At 40.0% G+C, this 16,997-nt stretch overlaps 1 protein-coding gene across 3 annotated transcripts in view; it reads right to left on the bottom strand.

Moving 5' to 3' along the window:
* PPP4R1 (protein phosphatase 4 regulatory subunit 1) overlaps positions 1-16,997 on the bottom strand; it is a 72,868-nt gene that overhangs the window by 7,529 nt on the left and 48,342 nt on the right. For all 3 annotated transcript variants that reach the window (XM_019545982.1, XM_019545988.1, XM_019545998.1), the window contains 6 exons: positions 15,755-15,913; positions 14,722-14,852; positions 13,825-14,354; positions 7,965-8,137; positions 5,784-5,879; positions 4,661-4,846 (listed from right to left, as the gene is read on the bottom strand). In XM_019545982.1, coding sequence (XP_019401527.1) covers positions 4,661-4,846; positions 5,784-5,879; positions 7,965-8,137; positions 13,825-14,354; positions 14,722-14,852; positions 15,755-15,913 — 1,275 coding nt within the window. The remainder of the gene's footprint in view (positions 1-4,660; positions 4,847-5,783; positions 5,880-7,964; positions 8,138-13,824; positions 14,355-14,721; positions 14,853-15,754; positions 15,914-16,997) is intronic.

The raw sequence follows: 16,997 nt of genomic DNA, 5'->3' as shown, positions 1-16,997 counted from the left end.
AAAAAAAAAAAAAAAAAAAAAAAAGACACATAACTATATTTGGGAGAATTTAACTTCAAGTTTAGAGCTTGTCTGTGTCATCCAGGATGATGCAGTACAAGCCATTAAAAAGACAACATTACCAAAAACAAAGCACATGCATTTAAAAATAAAATAAGATTAAAAAGAGACATGAATGGGATGGGTCAAGGTTTATTTTTATTGCACCTGCCTATCAAGGAAGGACACTTTAAAAGGGGGAAAAAAGTAAAAAAAGGGTTTGGATATAATTTTATTCTCAAGTCAAATGTCTCTTACACTGACAGAGCATTTTATAATTCCTATATGCAAGTTCAAAACAGGAGTTGGGAAGTTTTATTACATGGGGGTGGGGGAGCATGACAATTCCAGGAGTCTGACTTGAGAGACAGACAAACAGACATGCTCAAAGACAGACATAGTCAAAATGCTAATGATGGCAGAATGAAGTGATAAGCCACAGATGTGCTAATGTAGGAGAAACGGTGGGGGAACAAATAGGAAGGAAACTGGTAGGCCAAGGTGTTAAACAGATTGGCTGGAGAAGGTCTAAGAGGACCCTCCAAAAACACATACAGAACATAATAAGGTTATCTGTATTGAGAATAACAAGGCAGGGTGGGTAAAAATCAGCTTTTTTTTAAAATAAAAAAATTGGATTTTTTTGTTTAAATCAGACATTTTTTTTACTTAATCATATTTATTTTTTGTTAAGATGCTTTTAAAAAATAAACATATATAATTTAAGATATATTAAAGCTCAAAGACATCATCATGGAATAGGGATTATACATTCTAATTATACACCACTGAGACAGTATTTTCATGTAAACTTTTAAGAAGTTTTATCAATAGGTCACAACAGGCCATGGACTGTATTAGGGGCCTGATCTTATGGGGTTCCCAGAGGGTCCTCTATAGATTAGTAAAAAATTAAAGAAAACCACTCTACCCAATGGGACTCAGCGCTCAGTCTAGAAGATCCCATTTAGCATCTCTGTGATGGTTAGTTTCAGTTCTCAAACTGTGGATTTGTCTACAGAGATTATACGTGGACAAGGTTCTCTGGGTAGATGTCTTTTATTAGACCAACTAAATAGTTGGAAAAATTGTTCTTTGCAAGCTTTGGGGCACAAATGCCCTTCTTCAGGCACAGGGAACGTTTATTGTCTCCAGAAATAACATCCTTGTTAACACCAGTATATGGGGATGAGAGATAACAGACCTGATTACCCACCCATCAGCCCTACGAATTTGTGTACCAAATTCCTGCGAATTTGTATACACACAGTCAAGCCCTTACCTTTCTCTAAAAGTGCAAAGTTTCAAGAAGTTAAACGAACAGAAGATATCAAACAAGAATACACTTTTTACTTTTAGAATACACTTTTAAGAAAACAATGCTTAAATCACTGACCAGTGATTCTAATCAAATCCACCCTGAGAGGCAGTAGCATGTACAACTGCTATTCTGTAGAACTGCTGTGCAGGATGAGGTGTATTGCCACTTCTACTGTAGCAGCAATTATTAGGCCGGCCTACAACAAGGCCGGCCTACATACATAGTTCCAAAACCCAGAGAATATACAGTTTCCTCAGAGTCTTGCAAATGTCAATTGTTACTGGAAGATGAATTCCTAGATGTTGAGACATTTACAGTCAAGAGATGGAAACAGAGGGGAGGACCAAAGCAGGCCCCCAACAACTATGGAGGAACAAGTTTTATGAGCGACACAAAAGCAAACCCCAGAATACAGAATGGCATGATCATCTTAGGCTTTAGATCTAAAAGACCTGGACATATTAAATAAATAAAGAACAGTGCCCTTGGAAGATCAGCCCTATTGTCTCTCTGCAAGTTTGTATACATACAGTCAAGCCCCACAGCCAAGCCCTTACCTTTCTCTAAAAGTACACCGTTTCAAGAAGTTAAATAAATAAAAGGATCTCAAACAACAAGAATGCATTACAGTAAAATCTCTGTTATGCAACATTTAACTAACCAGAATACTTAATTAACCAGCATTTTAGCGGTGGGATGCACACAGCGCCATATCGCACCACTTTGCTGCCTGCTGCGCTCCTCTGAGGGTATCCACGTAGGGTACCTAACTGTGCATGCCCTTCCCCCTGCTACAGCAGCCTGCAGCCAGGCTGCCCTAGCATTTGGGGTGGCTGACTATTATGGCATTCCCCACTCATGCCAGATAACAGAGATTTTACTGTATCTGTAGAAAATGATGATTAAATTGAGGCTTCCTGACCAGTGACTTAAATCATAATTTAAGCAGGTTTGATTTATATCAAATCCGCCCTGTGACAAGGTAAGTCTGCATAGAGATTTGGGCTAATTCTAAACCCTTTCTTTAACTCAAAAGAAGGTAATATAATGAGACATCTAGGGGGATAAGAGAGGCAAGAAAGACAGGTTCTTTGCTAGTGTGAGCTGATCTGCTAGTCATTCGAATTACAACAATACTGAATCTTAAAGCCTGCTCTCTGGGTTCTGTAATTTACAAAGCAGAAAAGGAGAGAACGTATTCTACCATACTCTGGAGTGGTGTAAAGAGACTTACAAAGACTTTCCTATCAGGCAGCCAACATGTTATTTCCACAAACTGTAACAAATACTCCATCTCAAGGAACAGAACAAGCATGCTATCTTGCTCAATTAAGAACCATGAGGGTTATAGTTTTTACATGGCTGTATTTTGGAGGAAAAAAACCAAGTCATCTCTGTGCTTTAAAGGAACTTTTTCTATGTCCTCAAAGGTAAGAGGAACGAGGATTCTTGCGAAGATAAAAATCTCATAGTAATTTGCTTCTGAAAATGACCTGTTCTAGGGAGTTGCCCCCTTTAGTGTGGGGGTCTATGGGAAGAAAGAAAGCCAAGGTGTGCAAGGTTGGTCTAGAGGTCCAGTGTTCTCCTCTGTAAAGCGTTCCAGAGCCAAGCTCATGTGTAAAAGGTGGCTGTCCTGGGAACTAGCCTGTCATTCCTGGAGCTGAAAGGGAGAGTGCCACACGAGGAAATCTCAATTGTTGGTGTAGATTGACCAGGGATCAGGGATGGTTCCCTAACTGTAATAGGAACTATAGCCAAAATATTTGGGATCAGTCAGTTGGAAAAGAGCACCAGGGGGCATGAGCCAGGCTAGACAGCAAGGTTGTTTGAGGCAGTTAAACAAAGAAGCTGAATTATGAGATTTCAGAGCTGATGGATGGTACAGAGTTTAAAAAGGCTGGGGAACAACTGATGTTGTTTCTGAAACCTGTAAAGTCAGGGTAGAAGACAGGGCTAGAGCATCAGCTTTGATGACTACATGCCACAGAGAAGTTAAATCATGCTTCAGATGCTTGTCCTTTGGTTTCCTACGCACTTGAGGAAACTATCTCCAAAACTAAGCTGTGACTTGGGTGTTAAAGAAGCTTCTGAGCCTCAGTGGGATCCACATAAGGGCTGCTGCCAGGGCCAGGACAAATGTCCCCCTGCCCTGGCAGCAGGGATCTCCTAGGCTGTGAAATACCTTCTCAAAGAACCACAGGACAGCGATCTCCTCCTGGAGCCTTCAGTGGACCTGCACGTGCCGGATAACTTCTCTGGCACTAATGCAAAGGATGATCTTCTTGAAATAGAATTTCAATCCACTAAAGATCTGTGCTCAACCCAGTCCTGAGCAACAGGGTCAGAAGGCAACTCCATAAATTCATCCAGGATATGAACGCAGAGTCCTTTTGAGCCTGAGAAGTGAAATATTTGCAAAGAAAACACTTCCAAGGGATAAGGGACTTCCCTACACAAGAAAGGTGCTAAGGCAGTCATATTCCTGTTGCACAAGAAATATATGTTGAAATCAGTTGATCAAAGCAAACCATGCTGATTGTAACAGAGAAGAGTGATCAGAGTGAGGAGAAAAATGGAACTGCACTCAGCTAGAAAAGCCAAGTAACATAGTCCAGGAGAATCTCAGGTATTGTGAAGGGGTGGGGGGAAGGTGGGTAACAACACTGGACAAAAAAACCAGAACTAGAAAGGTACAAAATACTTTCTGACGTGTAAAAAGATAAACACATTCAAAACGATGATTGTAGGGAAAGCATGCAGTCTGGAACAAACTACAGAAGCTCTGTCTTCAGCCAAGGTGGCTCAGGGGAAACAGAAAGCTCACCATTATCTTATGAACTCTGCTTGAAGCACGGGGATGTGAAAGGTCTGTGTGGTAGTATGAGATCAACTAGGGTAAAAAAAAATTTAGACCTTGAGTTCTAAAGGCACATATGCAACATATGCATTCATAGCAGGCTGTACACTTGTAGGAGAGTACTTTTTTAAAACACTTTGCAGGTACCATCTACAGTTTTAAAGCAATTTATAATTACACATACTTAACCCTAATTCATTGATGCAGTTTTAGTTCATATAATATGTGCAGCAGATTCAACATAATGTGTGTGGAAGATTCAAGACAGCTCTACAGTGATTAAACTTTACTCATAGTAAGAGTACCACTTCTTAAAATTACTAAACATCAGTGCTAAATACGGAAGGTAGGCATTAAAAAAATGCCAACACTACAAAAACACTGTAATATAAGTTTACATGCAGTTTATTTTCAAAGTTTCTGAGTTAAAAGGACTTACTTACCTGCATGTCAGATGCTAATGTCTCATAGGTGTCTTTCAAACAGTGCCAGTTCTGCCTACCTAAAGTAAGTGCCACACCCGGAAGGCTATAAGCACAATGTTTAGCAATCTCAGTATCAACTGTTTGTGCACGAGACGGATCTGTCATGGATAAATACTGATCTAGCAAGGCTTGAGGTACAACATCCTAGAATGAGAGCAGAATTTAATTTCCACAAGGTTCCAGTTACATATATAAAAAGTATGCATGCATGTTCTTCAAAGGATAATTTTTATCACCTATGTAATACTGTTAAAACTACTTATAGATTAAGAATGCAAATAAATGTTTAATTCATAAAAGATTATATACTGTATATTAAAAACACACAACATTTTAAAAATATTTTCTTAAAATGCTATCAATCCAGAAAAATTACTGAAAACAGAGGATTATTCTCTGAAAATACACGCACATTATAAATGAGTAAGTTTGTCTATTTGCCAAAAAGTCAAAATTGTTCATGTGCATGTGTATGGGAGTGGGGAAAAGGGGGGAGGGGGGGGGAAGAATTTCAACATGCTGTAGTAACTTCAGAAAATAAAGTAAGAAAGCATCTGTTAAATTGGCATGATGCTTGCTAATATCACGTCATGGTATTAATCGATAATACTTTTTCTAAACCTATGCAGTATCCTTTTTTCAGAGCACCATAAACACAATACTACAAATTCACATTACCATGCAATACCAGGCAAGTCTGGTATATGCATTTACAGCTTGGCAGAAAATAACCCAAAAAACCTAGTTTTCACAAGCAGCTTCAACAACAAAAAATTCAACCAGCACTATATGTGATTAACAGAAAAATATGCAGCAAACCACTGGCAGAGAAAAGAAAAACAGCTTTTACTACCAACTATATAAAAATTATACCACCTCCCAGACCTCTTCTACTCTCATTTTTAAACTGGAATAGACACTTACCTCTAGAGGTATTCAAGAAAGATTATACAGTGACTTTCCAAAAAGTTTTTTACATCCTCTGAAAACTGCAAAATATACCCATGGACTACACAGGCTAAGATTGTTCAAACAATACCACTTCCACTTTTTAGATGCATAATGAAAAAACATCCTTTACCTGTACTTTTGATTTTCTTTCCTCTTCAGGGCTAAAACTGCTATTGGTACTCAAGTCTGAATCATTATGAATATATGGGAGAGCGGAACCCATGTTCTGCGTATACGAGAGAGGACAAGGTTCACTTACAAAAAGGGATGTTCAAGGTTTATACAAACTGAAATTATCACAAAGCTTCACACTTTATCGGGGAGGAGACGGAAGGCTAGGTTTGCTTCAGGATTCCAGCTATGCATTTTTTGTAGCAAAAGGATTTAATAAAATGTTGCTATGTATTTATATCAGAAAAATCAAACAAATATGTCTTGTACTTAGAGTGAATGATGAGAAAGTTTCTGATAGTCCTGGGTTGCTGGGAGCATTCATTCTAGTCCCAAACCAGTTCTCCTAGGAAAATGCCATCTCCACAACTAAGATAAAACCTAGTTGCGTGGTAGAGCTGCAGCATGCTAACAATCTTCATAACCTAGGCCCAAGGTACGGAGCACCTTGAAGACAAGGACTGAGATACTGAGCCAGATTCAAAATTCTATGGGAAGTGAAAGACATTTGATACACTCATGGTAGCTGGCATCATGCCTACCATTAACACAGCTTTCTGAGTTTTCCCAATTCCCGAAGGCTTTTATTTGCCTAGATAGAAAGCATTTATGTAGCCTAGGGAAGCAACAAATGCATGCACAATCAACAGCTGGGTCACTGTTCACCAGAATGGGATGAATCTCCTAGTTAATCAAAAGACTGTGCAAAGAACAATGCAATGCAAGTTGTCAGTGTTCACAAGGAATAATCCAAGAGTACTCCTAAACTATGGACTGAATAAACCAACTGTGCATCCATAACCTCAAACACAGAAGCTTAAAATATGTCTACAAACTCTTTCAAATGCTTTCTTCTTCCCACCACCATTATCTGTTTTCAGCTTCATCCAGCTATTTTTCTTCCATGAGCTAATTTAATCCAAACTCAGGTTCATGATTCACAAGATAAAACCAGAGATGTTAAATAGGAATCCATACCATCTAGCAAGAGGTACTTTATGTCTATCAAGAGATGCCTTGAATCCTAAAAGGTTGAGAACCACTGAATATGGTACTGCTAGAACTGGTAGCATGTAGATGTTGAAAAGGACCAGAGACAAAACTGATTCTCATGGATGCCACAACTGGTGTGAAGAGTAGAAATATGAGTAGAAATCTAAATAGCATACAATAAAACCTCAGCAGCATTGAAATCTGCTGCACAGGGCCTTGGCCAACCAGCTAGCTACCTACCTGCTTGATATTTTAAAAAAAGCCTTCTTCAAAAAACCTGACCAGACACCTGTAACAGCACAAAACCTGGCTGTTTCAGAACACAATTATACTGGATGGAGCTGGGAAAGGGGAAGGAATGAGAAAAGCAGAAACAAGTAAAAATTTAGAAATTGTGTTTCATGGTAGTATCATCCCATACACACTAGAACAGCGTTTCTCAACCTGTGGGTATGAAAGGGTCACAAACAAACTTTAAAAATGGATTCTCTTTTAAAGGAGAAAAAACACAGGAAACCATGGCTTTTCCCTTGCAGGCTGGCAAAGTTCCTGCCTATAAGGGGCTACTTGGAGCTACCCATGCCCACACTGCGGGGCTAGGGTCTGGAGGCAGTGGGCAGCGGGTCAAGAGTGAGAGGCACTGGGTCAGCATTGGCCATTGATGTTTACAAATTGGTCCCGATACAAAAAAAGGTTGAGAACCACTGTTCCCACAGGGCCTCAGGATCTGATTATCTCCTGCGCAGAACAGTACGGTATGCTACTGCTGGGTGCAATAAAACAAAGCGTCTCTTTCTCAAAAAAAAAAAAAAGGAGCAACTAACATTAAAAAGAGCTTTTTGCCTCTGACAAGACTATTTCACTGCAGAAAAACGAGAGCAACACTGAATTGCCTCAAAACGGTAAAACAACAGAAGTGAGGTTTAGACTTAAGGAATCCAGTGACTGTTACACACAAATAAAGAACGCTGGAGAATAAACTTAATGCAATAGGCAGAGCTGCAAAATCAGCAGACAAAAAACTGGGCATCATGTCAGCATTAGATGTAAAGAGTTACACCTCAAAACAGTGCAAAATTCAGCTCTTACTGGTGCTCTGAACTGAGGTGGCTGACTCATCTAAAAAACACACAGGTACGTTTCTTACCTCAACAGTGTCACTAATCAAAGGCACAGTATCATCCTGAATTAGTTTACTATTTAGTTGGTCTTTGACATCCAGGTCATTTTGTGAGTACATTCCTTTGCCAATTCCTGATGTTTCTTCCTGAGGGTCAAGACTGGATGCTCGGAGTGCAGCTGAGAGGACTTCCACTTGTGCTATACAAAAAAAACACATTAACTGCTTCACAAAGAATTGTTCACACAGCTAGCAATGGCAAATGCACAGCAAATCTCTGAGAATTTTACTTTTGATTTATGAAATAAACAGAGGGAAATTGAAAACTTCCCAATCAGATAACCTGTGGAGAGTCCCAGGTTATCTGATTCCATCCTACAGGAACCTGGAAAGATGAGACAGTCACATGCTGGACCTGCCTACACCTCAAAAGATAAAACAGAACTGAGAAAGGAGAGTAACTATCCCTGATGCAGGAAACCCAGAAGGGATTAACTGCTGTCAGGACAGTATCTGTTCAGAACCTTTTAAATAAAGCTAAGATAAATAAAAATGTGACAAGCAGCTCCAGGGCTAGGTACTACCTTAGCAATAGGCAAAACACTATTTTATTATCAGCTTTCATGGAATGACAACTGCCAGTAAGGAGTAGGAGTACCCTGACTCTTTAGATTTTAATTATGTAGATTGGTGAAAAACTAAACACTGCTAAAAACTAAAAACTCTGTAGGGGCCCAGAGAAAATAATTCTAAGGACAAAATGGGCAGGGTATAAATGTACGAGCAGTATATAACTGCATCCCTCTATACCAGGAGTGTCAAACATGGCCTGTGGGCTGGACCTAGTGCACAGACCCTCTTTGTCTGACTCACTGAACTACTAGTAGGCACAGGAAGTTGAGGTGCATGGCCTGCAACAGAATCCAGAGCACTTTGGCCATGCTGGGCATGGCCATCAGCAGTGAGCCTGGCTTGCTGTCACCAGCCCTAGACTCCTTGCCACTGCTGCTGACACCCACTGCTGCCACAGTGGCCACTGCAACAGAAATAATGCCATAGTCTGGAGGCAGCCCACAATCCAGACCCCACCTGGGCCCCATGTGACTGACACCCCTAACTGTATACCATTTCCCCCCCTTAAAAGGTCAAATTATTGGCCATATCAGGCCAATTTTCAATACAGACAATTTTCTTTATATCAGTGGTGATCCAATATTGGACCAATGTATCAGTGCACTTCTAGAGGAGAGAGACCAAAAATAGCTAAACAAACAGCAAAATGACTGAAGAAAGGTTAGCGACTAGTGAAACAAAGACCATCAAAAAGAAAAGGCAACTGTTAACACGTGTTGACAGAAGACCAGTGAGCCATTAAGTCAACTGCCTTCTGCAGCTGCCAGAACTGAAATACCACTGCTGCTGACAGGAAGCAGATTTTGGAGCAGGAATCAAAGTGAGGTGTTTCTGTTCTAAGCAAAAAACCAGCTTTCCTGCTTATAGCACACATCCCAATTTTGAGAGGTCTTGTTTTTGTGGAAAAGGGTATGTGGTACGCAAGAAAATATGGTACTACACTCATTCTGAATAAAACACAAGAATTCTCTCTTACTCAAAAGTTCCTTCTTGGAATTTCAAGTCGTTTCCCTGTGGATTTACCCTGACAAGTAAAGCTGACAGGATCTGTTTGCAGTGCCGAAGCCAACTGCCAAGTTTTTTTAATGTTCATTAAAAACATAACTTGGCACAATGCTGGTTACTAAATACACCATTGTAAGAGAGTGACACGGGGAAAATGTATACCACCACGAGTTAAGATTAGACTTAAGCTGCAATCTTATGCCTGGAATGGCCTGTAGATTGGGCAAGATGAGCAGAAGTAAAATCAGTAAAGAAAGTGGATTTGATCTTTATGTAGCATGGCCAGTTCTACAATCAACATCCAATAAAATACCAGAACGAAAGATTTACAGTAAAATCATTGCAATCCAAAAGTGAAGGGAAGCCCACTGCAAGTTAGCAAGTAAAAAACATCAGTAATACTTCACAAACAAACAAAAATCATGTACTTTAGAAAACATAGCTTCGTTTTAATTAATACTATAGACCATACTATATTGTTAAATATTCTATTCTACCCTATGTTTTGTAAAATTAATAAAGCCTTAATAATAGGAAACAAGCTCAGTATAATGTACACTAGTTACTTCTTTAAAGAACAGTAAAAAAGGAGAAACCCATATTTTTAAGGACAAGAACAGCTGCATGGATCAGCAGGATGAAAATCAGCAAAATTCTACTAAATTAAGTAGCAAGGGAAAGGAATGTTACCTTAGGGCCCTTCTCACCTGACTACTTGGAATGAAATGCAATTTCAGATTTCCAAGATATTTTATTCTTGTGAGGAAAAGAAACCGGAGAAATAAACTGAACTTTTATCCTTATGCAGATATGGAACTCACCGCTTCCTTATAAACTAGAACCAATTTAAGTGCAGGTCTTATACCTTCAACTGAGTGGTAATATGTCAGTTTACTGCAGGGACGGGCAATTATTTTGGGTGAAGGGCCACTTAACGAGATTTGGTGAGCTTTCGAGGGCTGCATGGGTAGCCCTGCCCCCTGACAGTTGCCCTGCCCCTTGGTTGCTATCTTGGGACCAAAAGTCCTACCCCTACCCCTGACTTTTGCCATTGGAAGTCCCTCCCCTTGCCCCCTGGAAATACTCCTTTCGGGAGGGATGGGGGGATGCCATCTTAGAAGGAGAAAAACCCCAAATCATACACTGAAAGTCAAGTGTCTACTATACCATATTTTAATTTTATTACAAAAAATATTTCTGCCATGATTTGTGGTTGCGTAGCATGTACAGAGGTGATTGCATAACAGCTCAAAAAATAAATTCTTAGTCTTGCATGTTGGGGGGGTGTATGCATGTGTGGAGGGTTGTGAGGGTGTGTGTGTGGGAGGCATAGGGTATATTGGGGGTTGTGGGGGAAGGGTGTGGGTGTCTGGCTTTTGTGGGGTGTGAGGAAGGGTGGGGGTGGGGACTGAGCAGGGTGCACTTTATTGTGTGGTGCCACAGGCCAGATGAAAGTGCCTGGTGGGCCATATCCAGCTCATGGGCCATATTTTGCCCATCTCTGATTTAATGAGAGGACAGGTAGCACAACAGCAGATTGGGCAGACAGCAGAAAGCAGAGCATCAGATCAGGCAGGGGAAGTGGATCAGAGTGGCACTTAGGGAAGGTGTGGGGCTAATTTGTGGCACACCTGCCAAAAAGGTTGTCGCCCCCGCCCCGACTTAAAAGGTACAAGTTGGTATGGTGTTATCTAGGAGTGAAAAAATTTAATGAAAAAAAGAAATCTTATTACCTATTTAAGATATGGGACATCTTATAACTTGAAAATCTTTTCTAACTACCAGTCCTTAAGTTTACTGCTCTCCAGAATGTCTCCCATCAGGGCACTGTATTTCCTTCCTGCTTTTCTCCTTGCATTTCATTAAAAGAAATATTTTTTTCCACATGGCAATGCAACATCTCCTTCTTCTTCCCCACCCATCCCCCTTTCAACTTCTCTTTTGTGCTTTCCTATGGGTCACCCCTGCTTTTTCTTTCCTTGGTGCTCAGTTATTACCAGCCAGCAAAACTGCCATGGTGATTATGTAAAAGTGTTATAACGATGTAGATCGGATATTTAAAAATACATGTTCTACAGCAAGTGTTAAGGAAAGAAAAGCAACAGAGCTGGGGGAAAAAACTAGGGGTACATGGGTACAGAAGGCTGTGATGACTGTATAGAAGTGAAGAACAAGGACCAGGAGAGAACAGATAGAAGCAGAAAGACAGAAAAACAAAATGTCTCTAACCATTAGAAATATTATTTTACAGAACCTGGAACTGAATTCAGGAGTCCTAAACCTCCATATACCTCTGGGGCCAAACAATGGCTGTGAAACTGACTGAAAAGTACATCATTCACCACTACTAGTTGTTTCACAGAGGATAACAACAGTTTTACTATTCACAAAGAATAAGTACTACAAGACCAAATGGTAGACCTTCAGGTTCTAATCCAATGGTGACTAAACTATGGCTCACAAGCTGCATGTAGCTTGCTAGCGTGGTTCTTGCAGCTCTCTGGGGCTTTGGCGGAGAAGCTCACCCCGCTCCCACTCTGCAGCCATGCTGGGTCGCTCAGCACCCCCTCCAACTCCCACTCTCTGGCTTTGGTGGAGGATTGGATGTGGCTCCCAGGGTGAGTAACTCTGGCCACCCCTGCTCTAATCTTTAAGAACTTTGAAAATTAGCTATACTGTGGGTTAATATGGTTCCATGATAGAAACGGTTCTCAGTTTTTGAGATTTAAAAATGTTATACAAAACTACATGAAAAGAACATTAAAATTACAAAATTAGATTAACCAGAATTAAGGTGGTTTGTCCAATCTTCATTTGGACCAATGTACAAGATATTATGATAGAGTTGCTGGTACTACTTTTGCCACAGAATCCCTGTTCTGATCAAACCCGCTTTGGGGACAAGTCAGGGCTGTATAATTAACATAAAACACTTAAATCATTTGTGGCAAAAGCTGGAAAGACTTCAGAAACAGAATGATCACAAGCCTCATGATTACAGTTGAATGTCACCCTTGAGTGTACCTCTGCCCCTGCAACAAAATTCTTATGAAATGCTGAACAAGTCACTGAAACATTTTTTTTCAGGTAATTGCCAATCCCAACGTTTTCTGGAAGCTCAATCTGAAACACCTAGGACTTGGTCTGCAGAAGTGTTGAACTCTTGCAACTGACTGGTGCAGTGCTTGAATGTGAACTTCTAAACTTCTATAAAAATGCTTAATAATCTGAGGGGAAAGAAACCCTAGACCAGGGGTTGTCAACCGGGGACACGTGTACCCTCAGCGGCACTTAGAAAGGTCTTAGGGGGTATGTATGGGCAGGCCGGCCAGTGGGCAGAAATGAAGCGTGCCCTGGAGCGCAGTGGTGGCATCTCCCTGGCATGTTCCCACACTTCGCTGGGGAGGGGGAGGGATGCATTAGGCGCTACCGGCCCCACACTGCACACAGTGGTGCCTTCCCACCCCCTGCCCCAGCTTGCTCTCCCAACTGGTCACTAGCCCCTTACAGCAGAGCTGAGAGGATCTGAATGTCATGGGGGGATGAGGAGAAGCGTGTTTCATGTCCACCCCCTGGTTCATGACTGGCTGGGCACAAGGCCCGTCAGCAGCCTGTGGAGCCACATGTGCATTATAACAAAACTTGCTGAGCGCTAAGTGAAATCATGTATTGATTTAAAATGAGCATTATAGCGAAACAGCACTAAGTGAAACAGCATTAAAAACGCCGTTTCCTGTAAACAGACGTGCTTCAAGAAATTTGAAACATGCAACATGCCTTCAAAAAAATTCAACTGATAGTTCAAGAGGTAAAAAAATTATGTTCAAACTTCATCTTCTGAAATAAAATCTTAATGTGGTTTCTAATTCTCCATGTAGGCTAATGGCAACATTTTTTCCCACATCCTTCAATACTCAGGTGACTTATGCCCCTGGCAGGTAGAAGTGTAAGTACTAAGAATTTCAGATGCTAATTAGGCCTACAATTAAGCATTCAACAATCAAAGCAAAATAGCATTTGTACTATTAGAGGCTGCTTCTCAGAAATGAGGGTCCTTTCAGTTTGTCATCATTTTTCCCTAATTAAATAATACCTACTAAACCTATTTTAATTAAAATTCCCCCAAAACCCAAACATTTACTTTTCAGAGTCAATTTTTAAACAATTTTGTCCAAAAGGTTAAAAATGAAAACTTCTAGGGGAAAATATTATACAAAAATTCCCACATACTTCCATATTTTTGCTATACCTTTAACATCTGGATCATCAATGTGAGGCTCCAGATTTTCTATCATTTCTTCCAACTCCTTCCTTGTAGCCATAGTAATGTTTGGAGAAGCTGGCACAGTAGCTTCTTGTGTTCCTTCCTGAATGTCTGGAGTAAAGATTATATCAGAGGCTTGCTGAAGCTCTAAATCAATATCTATCTCAGGAAGCGGAGTCCTCCAGAAATGGAAAGAGTTGTACAACTCCTGCTCTGAAAGGGAGGTTTCATGGGAGCTCAACCCTGACTCCTGCACCATTGTTGTACAATGACTAGAATTTTGCTCATTCTCCTCAGCTAGTTCTCTACAAGAGTCTGAAGACAAAGTGCAACTTAAGAAAGTCTCAGTCGAGAAATCAGTTTCATTCTGGGATTTACTGGATACAAGGTTTTGATCTTCTGCAGTGTTTTCACGTTTCAGCATACAATCACTAATATCAACATCTGAAGATATGTCTACTGTCCTGCTGCATGCATCCTCTGTTATGAGATTTGCTGTATTCCTCATCTTTTCACTGTTGGGTATCAAATAAAAAAAAACAACATACATTTATCTGAGGGGGGGGGGAAAAAGAACCTGCAACCAATATACAGCTTGTCAAAATTTATCACAAATATCATAGATATGTTCTACATTTGGTAGGTCTGTAATTAGTCAACTATGCTATAAGTAAAACTAAGTGAAGCACCTGAAAAGAAGAGTTACTGAAAACTTAATTAGTTAAAGAGGAACCCAATAGTCACTTGCTATAAAAAAAGAAAAGTTCTGGAGTATTCACCTACCAAGACATGCAATAAAATTAAAAACAAAGTTTCTTAAGTACTTGTATTTTTATGCAAAAGAAAGTTGGGAATGAAATCTAAACCCTGGAAAATTCATACCTATTTTCCTCTGCAGCTCTATGATCCTCTGTAGTTTTACTTTCTTCTTCTTTAAAATACTGGCCACTGCTAGATGGATTAGCAAAAGTAGATATAAAAGGCCCCAGGGACTGAAAGGCAGCTTGGCGGACCTAGGAAAAAGGGGGCTCAAGATAAATCGTTTAAATACAATACCTGCTCCTTCCACTCCTAAGAGGCCTATAGCCACTCAGGAAGTGATATGAGAGACTTGAACCTGAGAACTGTACCAGTACGCTGCATACGCCAAGTGGCAAACAAAACCTAGAGCTGAAAAAGGGTTGGAGTGATGGGTGAAATGCAGTGTCAGACAAAACTGTCAACTCAGGTAATTGTAGACATTGCCACACGGATTGTGATGGAGGTTAATCCTCTGAAGGGATCAGAAAATAGGAATTAAATCTTAGTGCACCTATTTTACATCATCATTGAATTCAAGTTGATCCACTGAGAACCCATAAGTTTGGAATGTCTGCATTTCCAACCTATTATGTCCTGTCCTTCAATTATTCCTCCTTCCCCCCACCAACTTACTCCTAGTAAGTTTCTCCTGCCTGCAGTTCTACTATAACTTTCATCATACCCAACTGGCCCAAGCCAAAGAGTTAGTGGTTCTGGGCAGGGAGACTTCCCTCTGGCTTTGAAAATAAGATTCTGCTTGTTGACAACCTTGTTACAAATTTTAAGGAAGGATTTTCAAGGCTAGGGGAAACAAATCTCATGGAGTGCAATGTAATTACATCTGCAATTTTCCAATGGTCCTGATGACTGCAAAGCAAGAAAGCCTGCATGCAACTCAACAGACCTTGCCTCAGTGGTATAATTAGACTTTGCAACATAGCATATGCTCTAATTATACTTTCGAGTGTAGCCTTCCTTCTACCTGCAAAGCCAACCACTCTACTGTTCTTTTCATACCATACACATGAACAAGCTATATCTTTTTGAAAAAAGTTTACATAGGGTATCAAACTGAAAAATTAACGGTATAATCAATAAATAAAACAATTCTTACCCATCGTGAAGGGTCACTGATCAGATTAATAAAAAGAGTTGACAATTTTGTCCGCCGGACCTCTTGTGATGTTGCACATGAAACTGCCATGAAGCATTCAGCGCAAGCCTTCCGGACTCCCCAGACATTATCAGAACAGAGCTGGAAAAACCTTGGGAGCTACACAGAACATGGTAAATAAGCTTTTATGTAGGCATTATGGTGGGTGGAGGGGTTACTTGCTCCTTTATCATATCACTTTCTGTCAAAGGCTCATCCTGACGCTAAAGGCAGCATCTGTTCATTTTTTTACTGTAAAAGGATATGCCAGTAGTAACTACCTTCTTAAATCTGTTCCCTTCAAATTGATTTTAGGGATATACATTGAAGAACATATATCTGGATTCAAAACATCTTTTTGGCTGCAGAGTTTTTTTCTTTCCTACCCCCATCTTCTGCATCAGAATAAGTGACCTTCTATAAAAATGTAAACTGCCTTTAAAATTCTTCAATACATAATTTCTTTGGGAAAAGATAACATTAAAAGGTACAATGAAATTACACTTGCCTGCCAACTTTCTAGTCAATAAATACCGGAAAGGACAAGATTGGCAACTAGAAACAAAGGGAGAACTTCTTCAGAACATGGAAGCTCTAATGATAAAATATTCCCATTTCCTAGTAGAAACAAGGTCTGAGAGACAGCAGACCTTAAAATCTGAGAAAACGTAAAATCCCACATCTGATGTAAAGGAAGCAGTTTTATTGTTAGACGTTTTATAAAAATTGGAATTTGTTTGCAGTTGCTTAGGTGCTCAGAATTGTTGAAACAATCCCAGTAGAGATGGTTTTGCAAAGGAAGTGCAGCTGAGGTATTTGTAACAAAGTTCACCTTAAGATCATAGCCACTTGTGGTATGGAGAAGAGAGAGTGGTACTGTGTAGATTACAACCCTGGGTTTCAGGTGCTAAAGAAGTCTCCCTTGGGGCTGAAATTTCCAGATTTTGTTTCAGACTAAAACGTGATTTTTTTTCAATAAAAACAAACAAAACAACAACAAGTTAAAAAAAAAAGTCATTCAGCTGTTTATAAAACGTAAGGAGAGCACAAAAAACATATACTCTCCAACATCCGAAGAGATTCGCAGCTTTTTAAAAAAAAAACTCTGCAACTGAAAACACCTGGGAACTAAAAACTGTATTTTTACCAAACGGCTCTCAGTGAGGAAAAACATCCACTCTTGTACTAAAAAACAGACCAATTT

This window comes from Crocodylus porosus, unplaced genomic scaffold (genome assembly GCF_001723895.1).
Source record: "Crocodylus porosus isolate Cpor-Errol unplaced genomic scaffold, CroPor_comp1, whole genome shotgun sequence".
Taxonomy (NCBI): Eukaryota; Metazoa; Chordata; order Crocodylia; family Crocodylidae; genus Crocodylus; species Crocodylus porosus.
Note: the sequence above shows the minus strand (reverse complement) of the source record. Positions and strands in the feature narration are given on the sequence as shown.